Here is a 15718-nt window from a genome sequence, read left to right as displayed (position 1 = left end):
AAAAAATTGAACATAAAAATACGTGCAAGTAAGCGGTCCACAAACTTGGTCACTAAAATATTTACTTTATTGAATAAAATAACTCCGGTACAGTACAGTAATAACAAGATGAGTCCAGCAACTCAAAAATGAATGCAGGCCATTACCACACGGAAATAAAACAGGCATTCACTCTTCAGAAAGAGCCATGCATAAGGCAAAACTTTTAAACATGTGACTATTCTGAAATAATCTATTACAGTTTAAATTACGCATGACTTATAGGAAGAAATTAAAGCTGCATCGTACCTCGTTTGCATTGAGTACCTCAACCCCGGGTTTTAAATAAAACTACAGAGAACTGGCTGTACATAATTAAAACCAGTCAGAACGTGAGGATGAGACCATCAAACCCATTCAGTCGTCCAAAACGAATATGAAATAGTATTTATAAATACACCAGCCAGAGAAAGTGCTGAGCAACATGTAAAAACAGACTTGGTATAAGGCATGTGAGTTTTGCATTTTTCCATAAATAAAGTTACACTTATACTTACACTTTTAAAACAGATAAAAAAAAAACAAAACATATATTGGTTTGTTGACCATCAAACTGAAAGTTGCTTGTATATTTTGTTGGGAAAAACAGCTCTATACACAAGATAATAGTATAAAGATATTAAATAGCAAGTTACAAAAAGTAACAGCAAGTAGAAAATACGCTACTAATTTTTTAAAAAGCATCTCAGTCACCCTCTTAAGTATAAACGCACAGCATTTGACTTTCTTTGGCTATATTAGCTTAATTTTAGGTTCTTAGGGGGGGGTCATCCAAAATAAATTACTGACAGGCAGATAGAAATTTCCTTAAATGAGGGGAGTGCAAGGTTCCCGTTAAAAAAAAAAAACTCCACAGCACCAGCACTAGGGGGCAGCACACACAGAGGCGAAGTGCCACATGATCCACAGCTGTGAGGCTTCAGGGTTCCAGCATGAACGGATTTTGTGGGGTTTCATGACAACTCAGACGAACTTGAATAATGATTCTTCCGACGGCAGGACCCGGAACGGGTCGGAATGTACGTTTTCAGGAGATGAGAAAGCGAGCTGGAATGGATGAGGAGAGAGGGCGCATTCTTGCCTATCGCTTTCCTCCCTTCATGTAGGAGGGGATGGCACCCCGTGCCGTCAGGCCCTCGAAGCGTTTGTAGGTGTAGTTGACGAAGACCCAGTCTTTGTTCTTGTAATCGGACTCCGTGTGGCTGCTGGCTCCAACTGCTGCTGTGACAGGAGGACAGGAGACAGAAGTCATGGGTCGGCAGGTCAAGTGACAATGGCACTTGGGCCACCACTCCTGCGGACCTACCCGCAGGCTGCAGGATGTCCGACTCTGGAAAGTCGTCGAAGTTGGACGTGTCGTCGATACTCTTGATTTCGATGGGAATGGCGGCTGGCCTCTCCCTGAACATACGGACATCTGGCTTTAGGATAAGACTGTACTTCTGCCGCTCTGCGTGATGTCAGTTAGTTACAGTTCCAATAGCTAAAATTATCCATAAAATGGCACTTCAATAAGTGATGACCCACCAAAAAAAATTCATCAAAACATTATATTCATTATTCATAAATGCAGCTTTTCATAATAACCAATCATCAATAAATCAACGTATGAGTGTAAAGCAACTGTAATAGCTTAACGAGGATTCCATAACTGGTTTTTGTGTATTTTAGAACCGGAAATTATGTAAACACAGCAGAAAGACAACATTTCACTAAACCTGATGTGCTCGTAATCCACTCCCTCGAAGAACGGGTTCCGTTTTATCTCCTCCACGCCGGACGCACCGACCCGGTGTTCCCACTCACAGCAGAACCTGCACAGCTCCCCAACACACGCACGACATGCTGAACAATTCGTCCAGCAACCGAAGGAAACTGGACAATTACAATCAGTAGTTACAGGGACAGTCCCCCCCTGGAGCAACTTAGGGTTAAGTGTCTTGCTCAGGGACACGATGGTAGTAAGCGGGGTTCGAACCCGGGTCTTCTGGTTCGTAGTCGACCCACTAGGCTACTACCACCCAGGGTTACATACAGAGGTCACCGTGAGCTGCGCTGCAGCGTTTCACAATGACAATCACTTGACTTTCTCACCACGCCCCACCTGAGGATGAGCTCTTTGGCTCTGTCGGAGATCGGCACCTCGGGAGGGAAGACCAGCGTCTCCTTCCAGTTCATGACTTTCTTGTATGTCTCCTGCGGCGTCTCTGAGCAGAACGGCGGGTAACCTGCGGAGGACGCCGATTCTGCTGAACCTAGTCGAGGTGCTCTGCACAGAACAGTGAATGGACGGGGCCACGTGGTCACCTACCAATCAGCATCTCGTACATGATGACCCCGAGGCTCCACCAATCACACAGCTTGTTGTATCCCGTCTGCATGAACACCTCCGGGGCGATGTAGTCCGGGGTCCCCACGGTAGAAAAGGCCTGAACCAGATTTGAAGCAGCCCTTCAAACCGATGCACAATCCTACCGAACCTCATAAGCTACAAAAGCAGGTGGCCGAGAACAATGACTCGGTTCTCGGCAAATTGGGAATTCTTAAAATTCTCACCAGCTGACGCCGATTCCTCTTCCAGGTTTCCGCCTTCCTCTTGGAGTTCATGTTTTGAGAGGCTGTGGATGAGACGTTCACTGTGAACATATCAGTCCTGCAATGGCTTAACAAACCTTGGCTTTCTTGTCCTTTGCGGTTTGTTGCCATGAATTCAAAAAGAGTTCAATCCAGTCGTCTTTTTTTTTTTTTACGGTGGTTCATTCTCCTCGGTCCACAAAGTAATCCGTACCGTAAGCTTCTCTCATACACAAAAAAATTCAAGTAAAAATTAAACACTTCAGTCCGTGTTGAATGTACGATACAGTCAAAAAATTGTTCGATTCCATTCTTAAAGACTATTCTTTGTCCATACTGTCGGCACTGCGCCGTCTTATCTTTTTCCGTTAGACATACAAAATGCAATTAACAAAAATGACCACTATTATTAATTGTACAAACAGTAAAACTCACATAAATGCTTAACGAAGCCTAAAAAAATAAATAACACATTTTGTTAAATAACAGTGTTCAAAGAAGCAGACGCTGTTACATTATAGCAGCACACAAAGCACAGATCCCATAATGCAGTGCTTCAGTTACCCTGCCAGACACGATCTTTACACTGCAGCGGAGTCTGTACAGGAGTGATTTCCACGTCGACAGCTAGTGGGTCGTGACGCAGCTCAAAGTTCTTTTTTCACCAAAGCGCCATGCAATCTCCGTATGGGTTATAGGCGCTTCATATCGCCGGGCCATAATGATATGTGCATTATTACAGCCTACTTAAGTTCCCTCATTCACTCACACCGCTCATCAGCAAGTAGGAATGAACGAGTAAATGAAAACTGGAATCTCTTACTGAAATCATTAGACAGGCTGTGGTTCAGATTCCGGTAAAACTCGGTCCTGTGGGCCTTCTTCAGCCCAGTGCACAAGCCAAAGTCTGACAGCTTGACATGACCCTGAAACATACACGCCACACAGAAAACCATTGGTCGAGTCACGGCTGAGAGGAAGCAGGCAGAAAGGGGAAGCAGGTGAAGGTTATGCAACTGAAATGTACCACTATATTAAACAAACGTTAAAAAAAGAAGAGGAACCTACTACATCCCATTTTCTGGTGAAAATAATGAGGAACAATCATCTCAAAAGCTACTTAGTTAAAAAAAAAAAAAAAAAAAAAGAGGCTGACGTTATATAAAGATGGATCTTAATTCCCCCTAATTCCCTCTAAACAGCACGATACAGGGATGAGAAAGTTCCTAGACATTAATGGTCAGATGTTGCCCTCTGGCTTTTCCGACCTCCCCGCACCTTTGAGTCCAGCAGCAGGTTGTCTGGTTTGATGTCGCGGTGGATGAAGCCCAACTGGTGGATGGAGTCGATGGCCAGCACCGTCTCCGCCACGTAGAACTGCGTCTCCTCCTCAGTCAGCGTGTCCTTCTTCATCAGCAGCGTCATCATGTCACCTGTGGGGACATGATGGGGTTTGAACCAGCGCTCATCCAGTCTAAACCAATCAAAATAAATCTTCAGTTGGCAGTACCAGAAATATGTCTCTCACAATAAAGGTCAAACACACCTCCTGGAAGGAATTCCATCAGCAGGTAGAGGTTCATCTTGTCCTGGAAGCTGTAGAACATCTTCACCACCCACAGACTGTCGGCCTGCACCAGGATGTCCCTCTCGGCCCGGATGTGACCCACCTGGGATGCATACGTTCCATGCATTCTAGCCATTTAACTGTATTTATGGACGCACTCGTGTAAACACATGACTAGAGGCAGTCAGCTGACCTCAAGAACATGATCTGAACATCACCTGCTCCTTCTCCAGCATGTCCGCCTTGCGGAGGATCTTCATGGCATACACGTGACCCGTGTCCTTCTTCTGAACCAGGCGGACCTGAGAGGACAGTTCTGAAGGTCAGCATTCCTGGGTTCGCTCATGACCTGTTCCGACCGCATGGGTGGTAGTAGCCTAGTGGGTAACACACTCGCCTATGAACCAGAAGGTTCAAATCCCACTTACTACCATCGTGTCCCTGAGCAAGACACTTAACCCTAAGTTGTTCCAGGGGGACTGTCCCTATAACTGTAATGATGCAAGGAGGTGGCGGAGTCATGTTTTAGGATGGAATCATGTGGAGAGAGCTGGTCGGCTCCGTGTGAAAATCACCTCTGAAAATTATGTGAAGTTTCTGAACAAAGAAGAAAAGAAGAAGCATACTTTCTATAACAAAATCATCTTCACGCATGAGAATGCATCTCATTGGCTGCCATGGACATAAAAGGAGATAAACGTCCTCAAACAAAAGCTCTATGAGAGTGGGAGGCAGCTAATGGAGGCTATCCTAACATCCTGCAAAGAAAAAAAACCTCCAGAAGTAGTAGCCTAGTGCGAAGGAGACTTGCCTGGTCACAGGTTCAAACCCCACTTACTACCACTGTGTCCACAATGGACTGTCCCTATTACAACTGCTTGTGAGTCACTCTGGATAAATGTACATTTGAAGCTGCTATCAAATGAGGGGTCCTATGTTAAAATGTAACTTGACCTTTCCAGAATTTTTTTAATTAAATTGTTTTTGACCTCCTAATGCTCCAAACTCGACAAAAAAAAAAAAAAAAAATTCTGTTCTTTACAGCCTATAAAATGTTTAGAAACTCTGTTGTTTTCTGGGTTCTCTCTGTTTTCTGGGTTTAATGGTTCTTCAAACCCATGCTGACTGTCATTTGCATAGACTGTTTAGGAATATGAGAGAAGAATTTGCATAATCATTTGGAATGTAGTATAAATTAAAGCCTCCAGCACAGTGTGATAATAATCAATGTGTAATAATAAATCACTCCTTAAAGTGATCCATGTTAATACAAGATTTTAAAGTGCATTCTGTTAACTTGCAAAATGTACCTGAACTTCGCTCCAATAAAAAAGTAAGAGCTTTGCAGTCGTTCATTTATTCAAATTTATTCCTACATGGAAAAAGTGGGCGGAGTTTAGGCATGAAAAGAGCCCCCGCTCTGGCACGGCGGGAAGTGTAAGTCACCTCTCCAAAAGCTCCCCGCCCGATCACTTTGAGCGACTCGAAGTCATCCAGGCCCAGTCTGGTCCTCTTCAGCCTCAGAAACTCGGTCTCTTTCCGGGCATGCTGGGAGCGCCTCATCCGCTTCTGGAACAGAACACGGCAGTCACTAAAGTGAAAGTGGAAGTGAAGTGACTGCCATTGTGAAACGCTGCACTCAACAACATTTAACCTATTACACTTGGTGAGCAGCGGGCAGCCATGAAAGGCGCTCGGGGAGCAATGTGTGGGGACGGTACCTTGATCAAGGGGACCTCATGTTTTTAAGAGCATTACAACACGTTTAAAGTTCCTCTGAATCACTGTATAAATGCTCATTTTAGCCCATGACACAAATGTAATGAATTTAAACAAAGTTTGTGTTCGGAATCGAGTCGTCCACCTCAATCTTCAATGAATGTCTCTGAATTAACGTGTGATTTAACTTTTCTCTGTGGATCCGCTTCTCTCCGCCTGCGAGACAACTGTGTGTTGAAACAGGGCGTAGAAGGTGGTCGAGAGGTTGATCCCAGCAGCGCTTACAAGCTGACAGTATCGAGGAAAATCGGGGACGCAACGTGAGATTGCTGGATGGGCAGGGGAGCAAGCAAAGTGCATGCTGTCGGTTTAACAATAATGTCACGATATGCTGTAGAACGGTGGGATTGGCCTAGTGGGTACATTCACAAGCATTCCACAGTGTCCCAGGTTCAAACCCCACTTACATTTACGGCATTTATCAGACGCCCTTTTCCAGAGTGACTTACAATCAGTAGTTACAGGGACAGTCCCCCCCCCCTGGGTAGTAAGTGGGATTTGAACCTGGGTCTTCCAGTTCATAGACAAGGGTCTTACCCACTAATATACAACCACGTAACCACTTACTACCATTGTGTCCCTGAGCAAGACACTTAGCCCTCAGTGTCACCAGGGGGGGACTGTCCCTGTCACTACTGATAAGAGCGTCTGGTAAATGCTGTAACTACAAATGTAGATATAGTACATCACACGAGGAACAGGAAATATTTATTCACTATATCGTCCACCACTTCTGTGATGCAAATTTGTTTAAGGTCTGTTCCTTTAAGACGTTTTCTCATCTTTTGCTTTAATCTTTGCATAGAAGAAATCAGCATTCTGATATTATTCTTGAAAGGAATTTAAAAATCAGATGACGGCATGTAGTGTTGCGTAGTGGTATCGGAATTTGTGTGTCCAGTGTGCATGTTTGAGTAGACACACACACACACACACACACACACACACACACACCTCTTCATCCGGCAGTCCCTCTTCATCCATGACCTTTTCCAGCTTCTGCTGCCTGTCACACAGAGTTGCAGTTCAGGATTCCGCCAGCTCCACGTTCACCCTGTTCTCCCCCGAGGCCACATTCGTTGGGGGTCACTTCCCCTTACTGGGTTTTAATCTCACCCAGAAATACGCCCACGTTTACTCACATGACCTCTGACCTCTGAGAAGTGCAGAAATAAGAGTTGCCACTTTTTCCTCAGCACTCTGTTAATCACATAGAAAGGCTTGTGATTCATGACCGGGTCTAAACCCAACAGTCCATCAGAGGTGGCAAGAACTTTTTGAATGTATTATAATTTGTACTATATGTACTATACATATTTTTACTATAATTTTTCAGCTCAATTAGATTTTATTTCTGTTTACTCTCAATAAAGATCTATACAGTCATAACACACGATCCTCTCCAAACTGCAGCAAGGTTTTCACCAGATTACTAATCTAGGTTTAAAGGCCATTCCAAAAACCTGCTACACATGGGCCCCTGCAGATAAGATTGGGTTTTATTTATAGAAAAGTTCCATGGAAGAATAAACTAAAACCGCTCTGAAGTGAAGAACGGACCGATTACCTCATCTCGCGCTCCTCGTGTTGGGCAATCAGGTTACTGTAGAAATTCTCCAGGGTCACCTTGGCCATGGTCACGCGCTCCTTCGTGTGGTTACTCATTGAGGTGCCCGAGGCATGACCTCTGGTCGCCATGGTTTCGGTCCAGAATCTGGAAAAGGAAACATGACACGTGGACACGTTGGCGGGCTCATTTAGTGCAAACATCATTTCGCCCGGGATCGTGTTGTACAGGTCACAATCCTGCATTCCGATTGGCTCGTGGTGTCATCCCTCTAATGACGCATCTCATCAAACGTCATTCATGGACACAACGACGAGACTTAATGAAACTTTGATGAGATGGGAAAAGGGGAACAGGGAAGGGCACGATGGAGAACTTGGGGAAGATTCCTTTCCTCCATGCTCATTACTATAGCTCATAATAATTCCATTTTTTATTAGGATGTTAATATCCTGCCTTGTGGAGTAAATTTATCCCGTCCTAGTCTGTTTCTGTTGGGGAAGGCCGTCGGAAATCTGAACGTGTAATTTTGGAGCCCATAATTCAAGACGGCCCAGGCATCCAATTATGTACGTTTAGAAAGGAAGCGAGCTGCTCGGCCGTTACGGCCATTGGTGCCAAACTTCTCCCAATCGTGACCGTGTCTGCACGGCCCTACTCTCGTAAGAGAGGTCCACGTTCCGCTGGACCTCCAAGGTCCAACCCAGGGGCCGGATCTGAAGAGGTTCCATTCTGCTTTAAAACAAAAGCCACACGCTGCACTTACTTCACAGGTCTATCCGTTCTGAACATCTCGGAACATTTTGTTCCCATTTACCTTAACCTGTCTTTGCATAATTCGGTGCAAAAAAGCAGAATTAAGTCCATTTTTGCCTAGCAGCGTTTCAGGAATCCTCCAGCGACCAGGAACCGAATGGCACCGGGAGTAACGGGTTCTGCTGCTTTTCAGGAAAACGAGATGTTTCCTCAAACTCAGAAGCCCCCAAAGCGGCCGACGGGACGGGGGGGATATCTTCACATTCGTCCCGATACGCCAAAACGGGGATGGTAGTAAAATAGTATCTGTGTGCGAAGTTACCAGCTGAGAAGAAACCCGGGAGCGCCGCGGCTATTTTTTTTTTTCTCTCCTTCTCGGTCCGCCGCTTTGTCCCGAAAAACGTCGCCAGGCCGAAACCCGGAGCGGCCCGGAGCTCGGGGGGTCGGTCCGGAGCCCTCGGCGGTCCGCCTTCCAGCCAGTTAGCGGACGACAAACTCGGCGTCGGCCCGGAGAGTTGGAGGGCGCCTGGGGCCAACTTCCCTCTTCTCCCGACGACACGGAACACGCCCCGCCTGCCCCAGATCACATCTGCATACACTGTACGTTTTAGAAAAATGGAATCCATGCCTTTTTTTTAATGCTCACTTGTCCACATGCATTGTCTGTGGCGGGAGAAAAGCTAAAAGCCTAATGCATATGAATGAATTTTACTTTATGAATATTGAGTTATGAATTAATATGACATGTGTTCAGTATGGGCATACAGTACAGTAAACAGTTAAAACCGTAAAACTTTATTTTTATTTATATATATATATAAATATATATATATATATGTGTGTGTGTGTGTGCATTAAGGCTGTTTATAACGATTCTTACAAAATGATTGCGATTATAGTCCTTTACAAATGTTAATAATTCATGGTTATGTTTCATGGCTTTATTATTAATTGGATACGTGTGAAAAGTATATTGCTGTAGCATCTGAACGTCTAATGATTATATTTCCAATTTTGGGTGTGGCCGTGGCGCAGCCGTGACGCTCAAGGGAGGCCACGCCCACCACGGTGGAAGTGACGCGCCCGCGGTGGGCGAACGGAAGTAGCCGACGCTACTGCGATGGCGGTGGGTTGTTGATCCCAACCTTGGTGTCTGCTTTGGGCTTTTCCATCTGCCCGGACCCTCGGCCAGGACCCCGCAGAGCCCTCCGCTGCAGCGACTGTCGCCGTCTTCTCCCGCCGCCCTTTACTCTGCCAGGTCGGCCACTGCAGGGCTGCCGCTGTCGGCTGTGTAGCTGGAGAGCAGTGTTGCCAGTTCCGCGTATTAAACGCGATCTTTGGGGCTGCCTTTTCTGTGAACATCATAGTGTCTTTTCTTTGCTCTTGTTAGTCTTGGGGTGGATTGTATGTGGTACGCGTTGCTGCTGAACAACTCCAGTCGAGCTCTTTTTTTTTTTTTTTAAACAGTCATTGTTTCGATTTGATGACGCATGATCTGGCAACCATGCTCTATAGGAATTAGCCGGCTAGCTGTCTACAGCAAACGACGCTCCGTGCGGTACCGCCGCAGAATATAAGAGGTTTTGTAAGGTGCATTTCGGGCGCAGCCATGCCTTGGCCGCGCCCTTTATGTGTTGCACAGTTGCAGAAACCTTATTTTTTAAATCGGCTTCCCAGCCGGCTAATGTCCTCGGAACGTCCCTGTCTCAGTTTTCGAGGAAGCGGCGGTTCTTGCCGTTGTTGGACACTGACCGGTCAGAACGGGGCGGGTGTCCTCTTTAGTAGTGTCCTCTTTAGTAGTGAGCGGTCCGTGTGTGTGGTTTTCGGTGCGTTAAATTTAACGCCACCCTGTTTTTCTTTCGTGTTGGGCTGCAGGTGGACCCTGTGACCCCTGAACTGACCCCCGCCTGGTCACGTGACCCCCCCCCCCTTCTTGTCCCCGGTGCAGGCTGCCAGTGGCCCAGCGGTGTGGACCTCCAGAAGAAGCCACCATTCGTTTCCGGCTGAGCCAGAGTGTGGGAGGGCGATGAGTGGGCAGGCGGGGGCGAGGGCTCGGCGCCGGCACGAGCGCGAGCCGCCGGGCATGATGGGCTCGCCGTGCTGGATGTCCCCCGGCGCCCTGCGCCGGCTCATCGAGCTGCCGGCCCCGCCCCTCTCACGCCACCAACTGAAGCGGCTGGAGGAGCACCGCTACAGCAGCGCCGGCTGCTCGCTGCTCGAGCCCATCATGCAGCGCTACTGGGAGTGGCTGGTGTGTCACATGCCCGCCTGGCTCGCCCCGAACCTCATCACCGTCGTGGGCCTGGCCACCAACGTCTTCACCACGCTGGTGCTGGTGTACTACTGCCCCACCGCCACTGAGCAGGTATGCGGCCGCGTACAAACGCTGCGATGATCTTTTCATCTGGTCCACAAGGCCATTAAAGACCTGGAAAAATCACGGAATTTGAAAAAAAGTTGAAATAATTAATGTAAATTACATCTGATCCGATGCCCGAACCGGGCGGGGTCGTTTTGTTCGGACTCGAGTCTTTAACTCTGTGGTTTAGTTCGGGTGAAGCATGATTGACGCTACAACCCTTGCTTTCTGAGCAAAGCACCGTCCCCACACTGGCGGTTAAATACAGAGGACACGTTTCACCGTCCACCGTCGTAATGACAATTACTTCGCTTGCAGTGGGTTGAAAAACGAATCGCGACATCATTAAGGGCCAATCCATGGCCGCCTCGTGCCTGTTTACAGCGCATTGATTTTGGAGAGCGTTCGTGACGCGGCTCAGGGTTTCTTTTCTGAGCTCGTGTCCTGTGCCCTCCCCTCTCGGGTTACACGGTTTGCATCTGACACCCTAACCGACAGCAGCAGGCCTCTCGTAGTAAATGCGGCGTTAACCGTTGAGCAGCAGTGCCGAGTGCAGTATGGGAAGACTGTATTACATTTACATTTAATGCATTTGGCAGACGCCCTGATCCAGAGCGACTTACAGCGTGCTTCCATGTTACCATGGATGAAGTGATCAGTTCTGGTTCACTAGGACCCCCAACTATGAATACAATCTTTTTATTCACTCTGTTCTAGTTTCTATACAGAAGTCAGACAAGAAGAAGGTTACAAGTTCATCTAAATATTCTCTAAAGAGGAAGGTCTTGAGCTGCCGTGTGAAGGTGCTCAGTGACTGAGCTGTTCTGACCTCAAGGGGAAGTTCATTCCACCACCGAGGGGCCAAGATGGAGAAGAGTCTAGATGAGCGTCTTCCTTTTACCTTCAGAGATGGAGGGACCAGGCGAGCAGTACTGGAGGCTCGGAGTATACGAGGTGCAGTGCGGGGTGTAATAAGGGCTGTGAGGTAGGATGGTGCTACTCCATGTTTGGCTTTGTAGGCCAGCATCAGTATTTTGAACCTGAACCTGCAGCTACTGGGAGCCAGTGGAGGGAGCGTAGTAGAGGGGCGGTGTGGGAGAACTTGGGAAGGTTGAAGATCAGTCGTGCTGCTGCATTTTGTATGAGTTGTAGAGGTCGGATGGAACATAGAGGTAGACCAGCTAGAAGGGAGTTACAGTAGTCCAGTCTGAACCAGTATCTGGGTGGCCTGTGTTGATAAGAGTGTATTTGTCTGATATTATAGAGAAGGAATCTACCGGAGTGGGAAAGACTGCTGATGTGAGTTGAGAAGGAGAGTTGGTTGTCTATTGTTACTCCAAGGTTGCGGGCTGTTGTAGGAGGAGAGAGCTGTGAGTTGTCCAGGTAAATAGCAAGATCCTGATGTGGTGAGGGATCTGCTGGAATGAATATTAGTTTTGGTGGGATTGAGTTTGAGGTGATGGGCTGCCATCCATTCAGACATGCAGAGATTTTGGAAGCAGCGTGTAGATCAGAAGGAGAAAAACGTATGAAGGTGAAACGTTTCCTCTGCTTTTAACCCATCACCCTCGGTGAGCAGTGGGCAGCCATGACAGGCGCCCGGGGAGCAGTGTGTGGGGACGGTGACTTTGCTCGGTGGCACCTTCTGACTACGGGGCCGCTTCCTTAACCGCTAGGCCGCCGCCGCCCCACCTCTGGCCTGAAACGTGAACCGTGCGGACGAAACAATAAAAACGTTTCCTGTATTTCTGTCTCCGGCAGGCGCCGCTCTGGGCGTACCTTCTCTGCGCCGTGGGCCTGTTTGTATACCAGTCGCTGGATGCCATTGATGGGAAGCAGGCCAGGCGCACGAACAGCAGTTCTCCACTAGGGGAGCTGTTCGACCACGGCTGCGACTCCCTGTCCACAGGTAACGGCTGCCGGCCGGCTTCGACCTGCACGCCTTGACTTGAAAAGTTACAAAGATTTTTTAAAAAGATAATAATTAGAACAAATCTTTCATCTTTCAAAAAAAAAAAAGCCTATCCCATTCACATTGCAGTCAAAATTCGGTGGCTTGTGACCCAATACAGCTCTCAAAATATATATAAAATAAATTAATTAGAATTTGGCTGTTGTCTGCATCATGTTTCATAAATTCGTAAATGATGCAGTTTTCATAATGCCACGCTTGTTTTTGTGTTTTTAATGTTTTTGTCATGCTGGAGCTTTGATCTTGCTTACTGCATATACCTGCGGTCCCTCTCTGTTCCAGTGTTCGTGGTCCTGGGCACCAGCATTGCGGTACAGCTGGGCACCAACCCCGATTGGATGTTCTTCTGCTGCTTCGCGGGCATGTTCATGTTTTACTGTGCCCACTGGCAGACCTACGTCTCTGGGACCCTGCGCTTTGGCATGTGAGCGGCTTTCAGATGTTCCCTACATGAGTATTGGAACTACACAGAAATTCTACAAGTAAAACTGCAGAGTTGCTTTGGATAAAGCTGCCAGATAAATGTCAGGAATGGGAACGGTGGGGAAAAAAAAAAAAAAAAGACTGCTCTGACAGTCTATCTTTCTCTCTCTGTCTCTCTCTCTCTCTCTCTGTATGTGTGTGTGTGTGTGTGTGTATATATATATATATATATATATATATCTTTTGCCAGATTTGACATTACAGAGTTACAGATCTGCCTAGCCTTGATGCAGATGTTTACCTCTATTGTTGGTCCCAGGTTTTGGAACCTTGTGGTAAAACCCCAGTGCCGTCTCCTCTCAGCTGGCGTCCTGGCAGTTTAGCTGTAGCAGGGCTTTAACCAGCCTGCTGCGTCCAGCACAGACTCGGCTCTATAGAACAACGTAGGGGGCAGCGTTGCCAGATACTTGCACAGATTTTAAGCGAAAAAGTGAACGGGCAGCCAATTCCCTTTAGCTAATCGCTGGCATTGATCAGGTGAGCAGAACAGGGGTCAGGATGTCTATGGGGCTGATGTGTTGCTATATTTTCATTTTTAGCTTTATGTAGGCGCCCCAGATAGCAGCAGTCTCTGCTGGACGTCCCGGTGGGCAGATGTGCATGTGGACTTAATTACTCCTCTAATCCATGCTCTTGATTCCTCTCGCTTTCTGTCTGCTCAGCATTGATGTGACCGAAGTGCAAATCTTCATAATTATCATGTATTTGCTGGCTGCCATTGGAGGATCCGCTTTTTGGCAGTCCCTGGTAATTCTGTGACTCTCTTCTTTTTTTTTTTTTTTTGTAATTATGCAAATTAAACCCGAATAATGTAACTGTTAATATTCTGCTTTTCTCAACTGCTGATTTTTGGCATGCCATGCTAAGATTTTTTCCCTCTTTTTAAGTATTAATCTTGTAATTAATGACTGCATTCGCTGCAATTACATTGAACATTTTTTTTTTTTTAATTATATGAATTTCAAGTGTTCCTTTCTGTGTGAGATTCACGTTTTATTCTCTTTGGCAGATTCCAGTAATAAACATCCAAATGAAAATAGTTCCTGCAATCTGCACTTTCATAGGGGTCATCTTTTCTTGTACTAATTACTTCCGCGTTATATTCACCGGTGGCGTGGGTAAAAATGGATCCACGATAGCAGTAAGTGTTCCCAGAAAGTTTGTTCGTACAAATGAACCCAAACTAATTTACTATTTGGCTGTATTATGAAATTGACCTTGGTGTGTGTGTGTGTGTGTGTGTATATGTATGCTTTTTTTGTGTGTGTTTTTAGGGAACAAGTGTCCTGTCTCCAGTCCTTCACATAGGTTCCGTTATTATATTGGCCATGATGATTTATAAGAAGTCGGCCATTCAGCTTTTTGAAAAACACCCCTGCCTTTACATACTGGCTTTTGGGTTCGTGTCGGCGAAGATCACCAACAAACTAGTGGTACGTTATTCACACAAGAGCAGTGGTTTTCTTTAAAAATGATATAATATTGCCCATTGCGGTGTGATTTGCTTGGGTATAGAGGAGTAACAGGTACATTTCTGTTTCCGCAGGTTGCACATATGACGAAAAGTGAAATGCATCTTCATGACATAGCGTTTCTCGGCCCGGGGTTGCTGTTCCTGGATCAGTATTTTAACAGCTTTATTGACGAGTACTTGGTGCTCTGGATCGCTCTTGTAAGTCCGGCGCTTCCGCCCGTCTTTGGCGAATGAAGGGGCTGTGCACGTGTAAGGTTCTGTATTTCCGTGTCGTCAGGTGCTCTCGTTCTTCGACCTACTGCGGTACTGCATCAGCGTCTGCAACCAGATAGCGTCTCACCTTCACATCTTCGTCTTCAGAATCAAGCTGGTGACCGACGCGGCTGTCCACTAAGCGTGCCGCTGCCAGCTCGGACAGGGTAGTTCTGTCATGTCTCACACCGAGAAGGACCGCAACATGGGCCGAGGGACGTCATCAGAAATCTATTATTAAATGTGATCCACAGGTGCTACTTCACCCAGTCTCTCAACACTTTTAGGGGAAATTAAATGCCTTTTAGTTGTTTCTTTTTTAAGACTCCCAGCACATGAAGAATGAAAATACCGTATTTTTTAATCTCTCAGTCTGTAGATCCTAACCATGAACAAATACCCAACAGACACGATGCTGTTTTTGTGAGTTAAATATGCTATTTAAAAAAAAAAAAAAAAGGTATTTGCAGTGTGTAAGATCTCTCTCACACACACAAACACACTCAGCCTCTTTAACCCCATTTCCTGATCCCAAGAACAAGTGTGTGAGCATATAATGTTGATGGCAGGAGTGGCACATTTACGTTTACAACGTGGGCTTGTTCCTCCTGTTTTATCACTAGGTCAGTATTTTTCCTGAACAGGTCTCGACTGCCTTAATGGAATTTTTCTTTCTCCCACTTTCTCTGGCTTTTTTGTTTTAAGTTCGTCCCAACAGGCTTAATATCGGGCCGTGTCAGATGAGTGAAGAGTCTGTTTTTTTTTTGTTTTTTTTTTTTTATTTGAATTGCCTGCTCAGTCATGCTTAGGAATAAGCATTCTGACGTTGTCACGAGCTTTCAATTTGCTGATGTGTATGCTGTCTTTTAGGACATCGTGTGGGTTTTGATATCAGT

At 46.3% G+C, this 15718-nt stretch overlaps 2 protein-coding genes across 8 annotated transcripts; one reads left to right on the top strand and one right to left on the bottom strand.

Annotated features, from left to right (window-relative positions):
• Positions 1-48: 48 nt before the first annotated feature.
• Positions 49-8862, bottom strand: stk38b (serine/threonine kinase 38b). 3 transcript variants are annotated; one of them, XM_028997914.1, is made up of 14 exons: positions 8605-8862; positions 7527-7673; positions 6914-6965; positions 5627-5749; positions 4399-4482; positions 4160-4283; positions 3892-4046; positions 3437-3539; positions 2596-2657; positions 2351-2468; positions 2144-2267; positions 1758-1853; positions 1346-1440; positions 49-1260 (listed from the first exon to the last, which is right to left on the bottom strand). In XM_028997914.1, exons 2-14 carry the CDS (start codon positions 7655-7657, stop codon positions 1121-1123), a joined length of 1407 nt encoding a protein of 468 aa, XP_028853747.1. In that variant the 5' UTR covers positions 7658-7673; positions 8605-8862; the 3' UTR covers positions 49-1120. The 3 variants fall into 3 exon arrangements, with proteins under 3 accessions (XP_028853747.1, XP_028853748.1, XP_028853749.1); XM_028997915.1 differs by having other exon boundaries at positions 49-1257; XM_028997916.1 differs by lacking the exon at positions 8605-8862 and adding an exon at positions 7102-7159 and having other exon boundaries at positions 7527-7666.
• On the top strand, positions 8684-15310 carry cept1b (choline/ethanolamine phosphotransferase 1b). Of its 5 annotated transcripts, none has more exons than XM_028997922.1 (9): positions 8684-8882; positions 10231-10647; positions 12403-12550; positions 12896-13037; positions 13759-13843; positions 14106-14237; positions 14371-14529; positions 14643-14768; positions 14848-15310. In XM_028997922.1, exons 2-9 carry the CDS (start codon positions 10309-10311, stop codon positions 14962-14964), a joined length of 1248 nt encoding a protein of 415 aa, XP_028853755.1. In that variant the 5' UTR covers positions 8684-8882; positions 10231-10308; the 3' UTR covers positions 14965-15310. The 5 variants fall into 5 exon arrangements, with proteins under 5 accessions (XP_028853755.1, XP_028853754.1, XP_028853753.1 ...); XM_028997921.1 differs by lacking the exon at positions 8684-8882 and adding an exon at positions 9363-9540; XM_028997920.1 differs by lacking the exon at positions 8684-8882 and adding an exon at positions 9363-9540 and having other exon boundaries at positions 10158-10647.
• Positions 15311-15718: the final 408 nt, after the last annotated feature.

Source organism: Denticeps clupeoides, chromosome 12 (assembly GCF_900700375.1).
Source record: "Denticeps clupeoides chromosome 12, fDenClu1.1, whole genome shotgun sequence".
NCBI classification, from domain to species: Eukaryota; Metazoa; Chordata; class Actinopteri; order Clupeiformes; family Denticipitidae; genus Denticeps; species Denticeps clupeoides.
The sequence above is the reverse complement of the archived record's forward strand: the minus strand, read 5'-3'. Positions and strand labels throughout refer to the sequence as shown.

Bases quoted from the DNA above. Each gene is read 5' to 3' on its own strand.
- stk38b (XM_028997914.1), bottom strand. From the start codon at position 7,657: ATGGCGACCAGAGGTCATGCCTCGGGCACCTCAATGAGTAACCACACG. The intron at 5,750-6,913 runs GTGTGTGTGTGT...GTTCTGTTCCAG, and splicing joins AGGGACTGCCGGATGAAGAG to AAGCGGATGAGGCGCTCCCA. The intron at 1,854-2,143 runs GTGGGGCGTGGT...GGAGCTGTGCAG, and splicing joins GCCAAAGAGCTCATCCTCAG to GTTCTGCTGTGAGTGGGAAC.
- cept1b (XM_028997918.1), top strand. The intron at 13,038-13,758 runs GTGAGCGGCTTT...CTGTCTGCTCAG, and splicing joins GGGACCCTGCGCTTTGGCAT to CATTGATGTGACCGAAGTGC. The intron at 14,238-14,370 runs GTAAGTGTTCCC...GTGTGTTTTTAG, and splicing joins AAAATGGATCCACGATAGCA to GGAACAAGTGTCCTGTCTCC.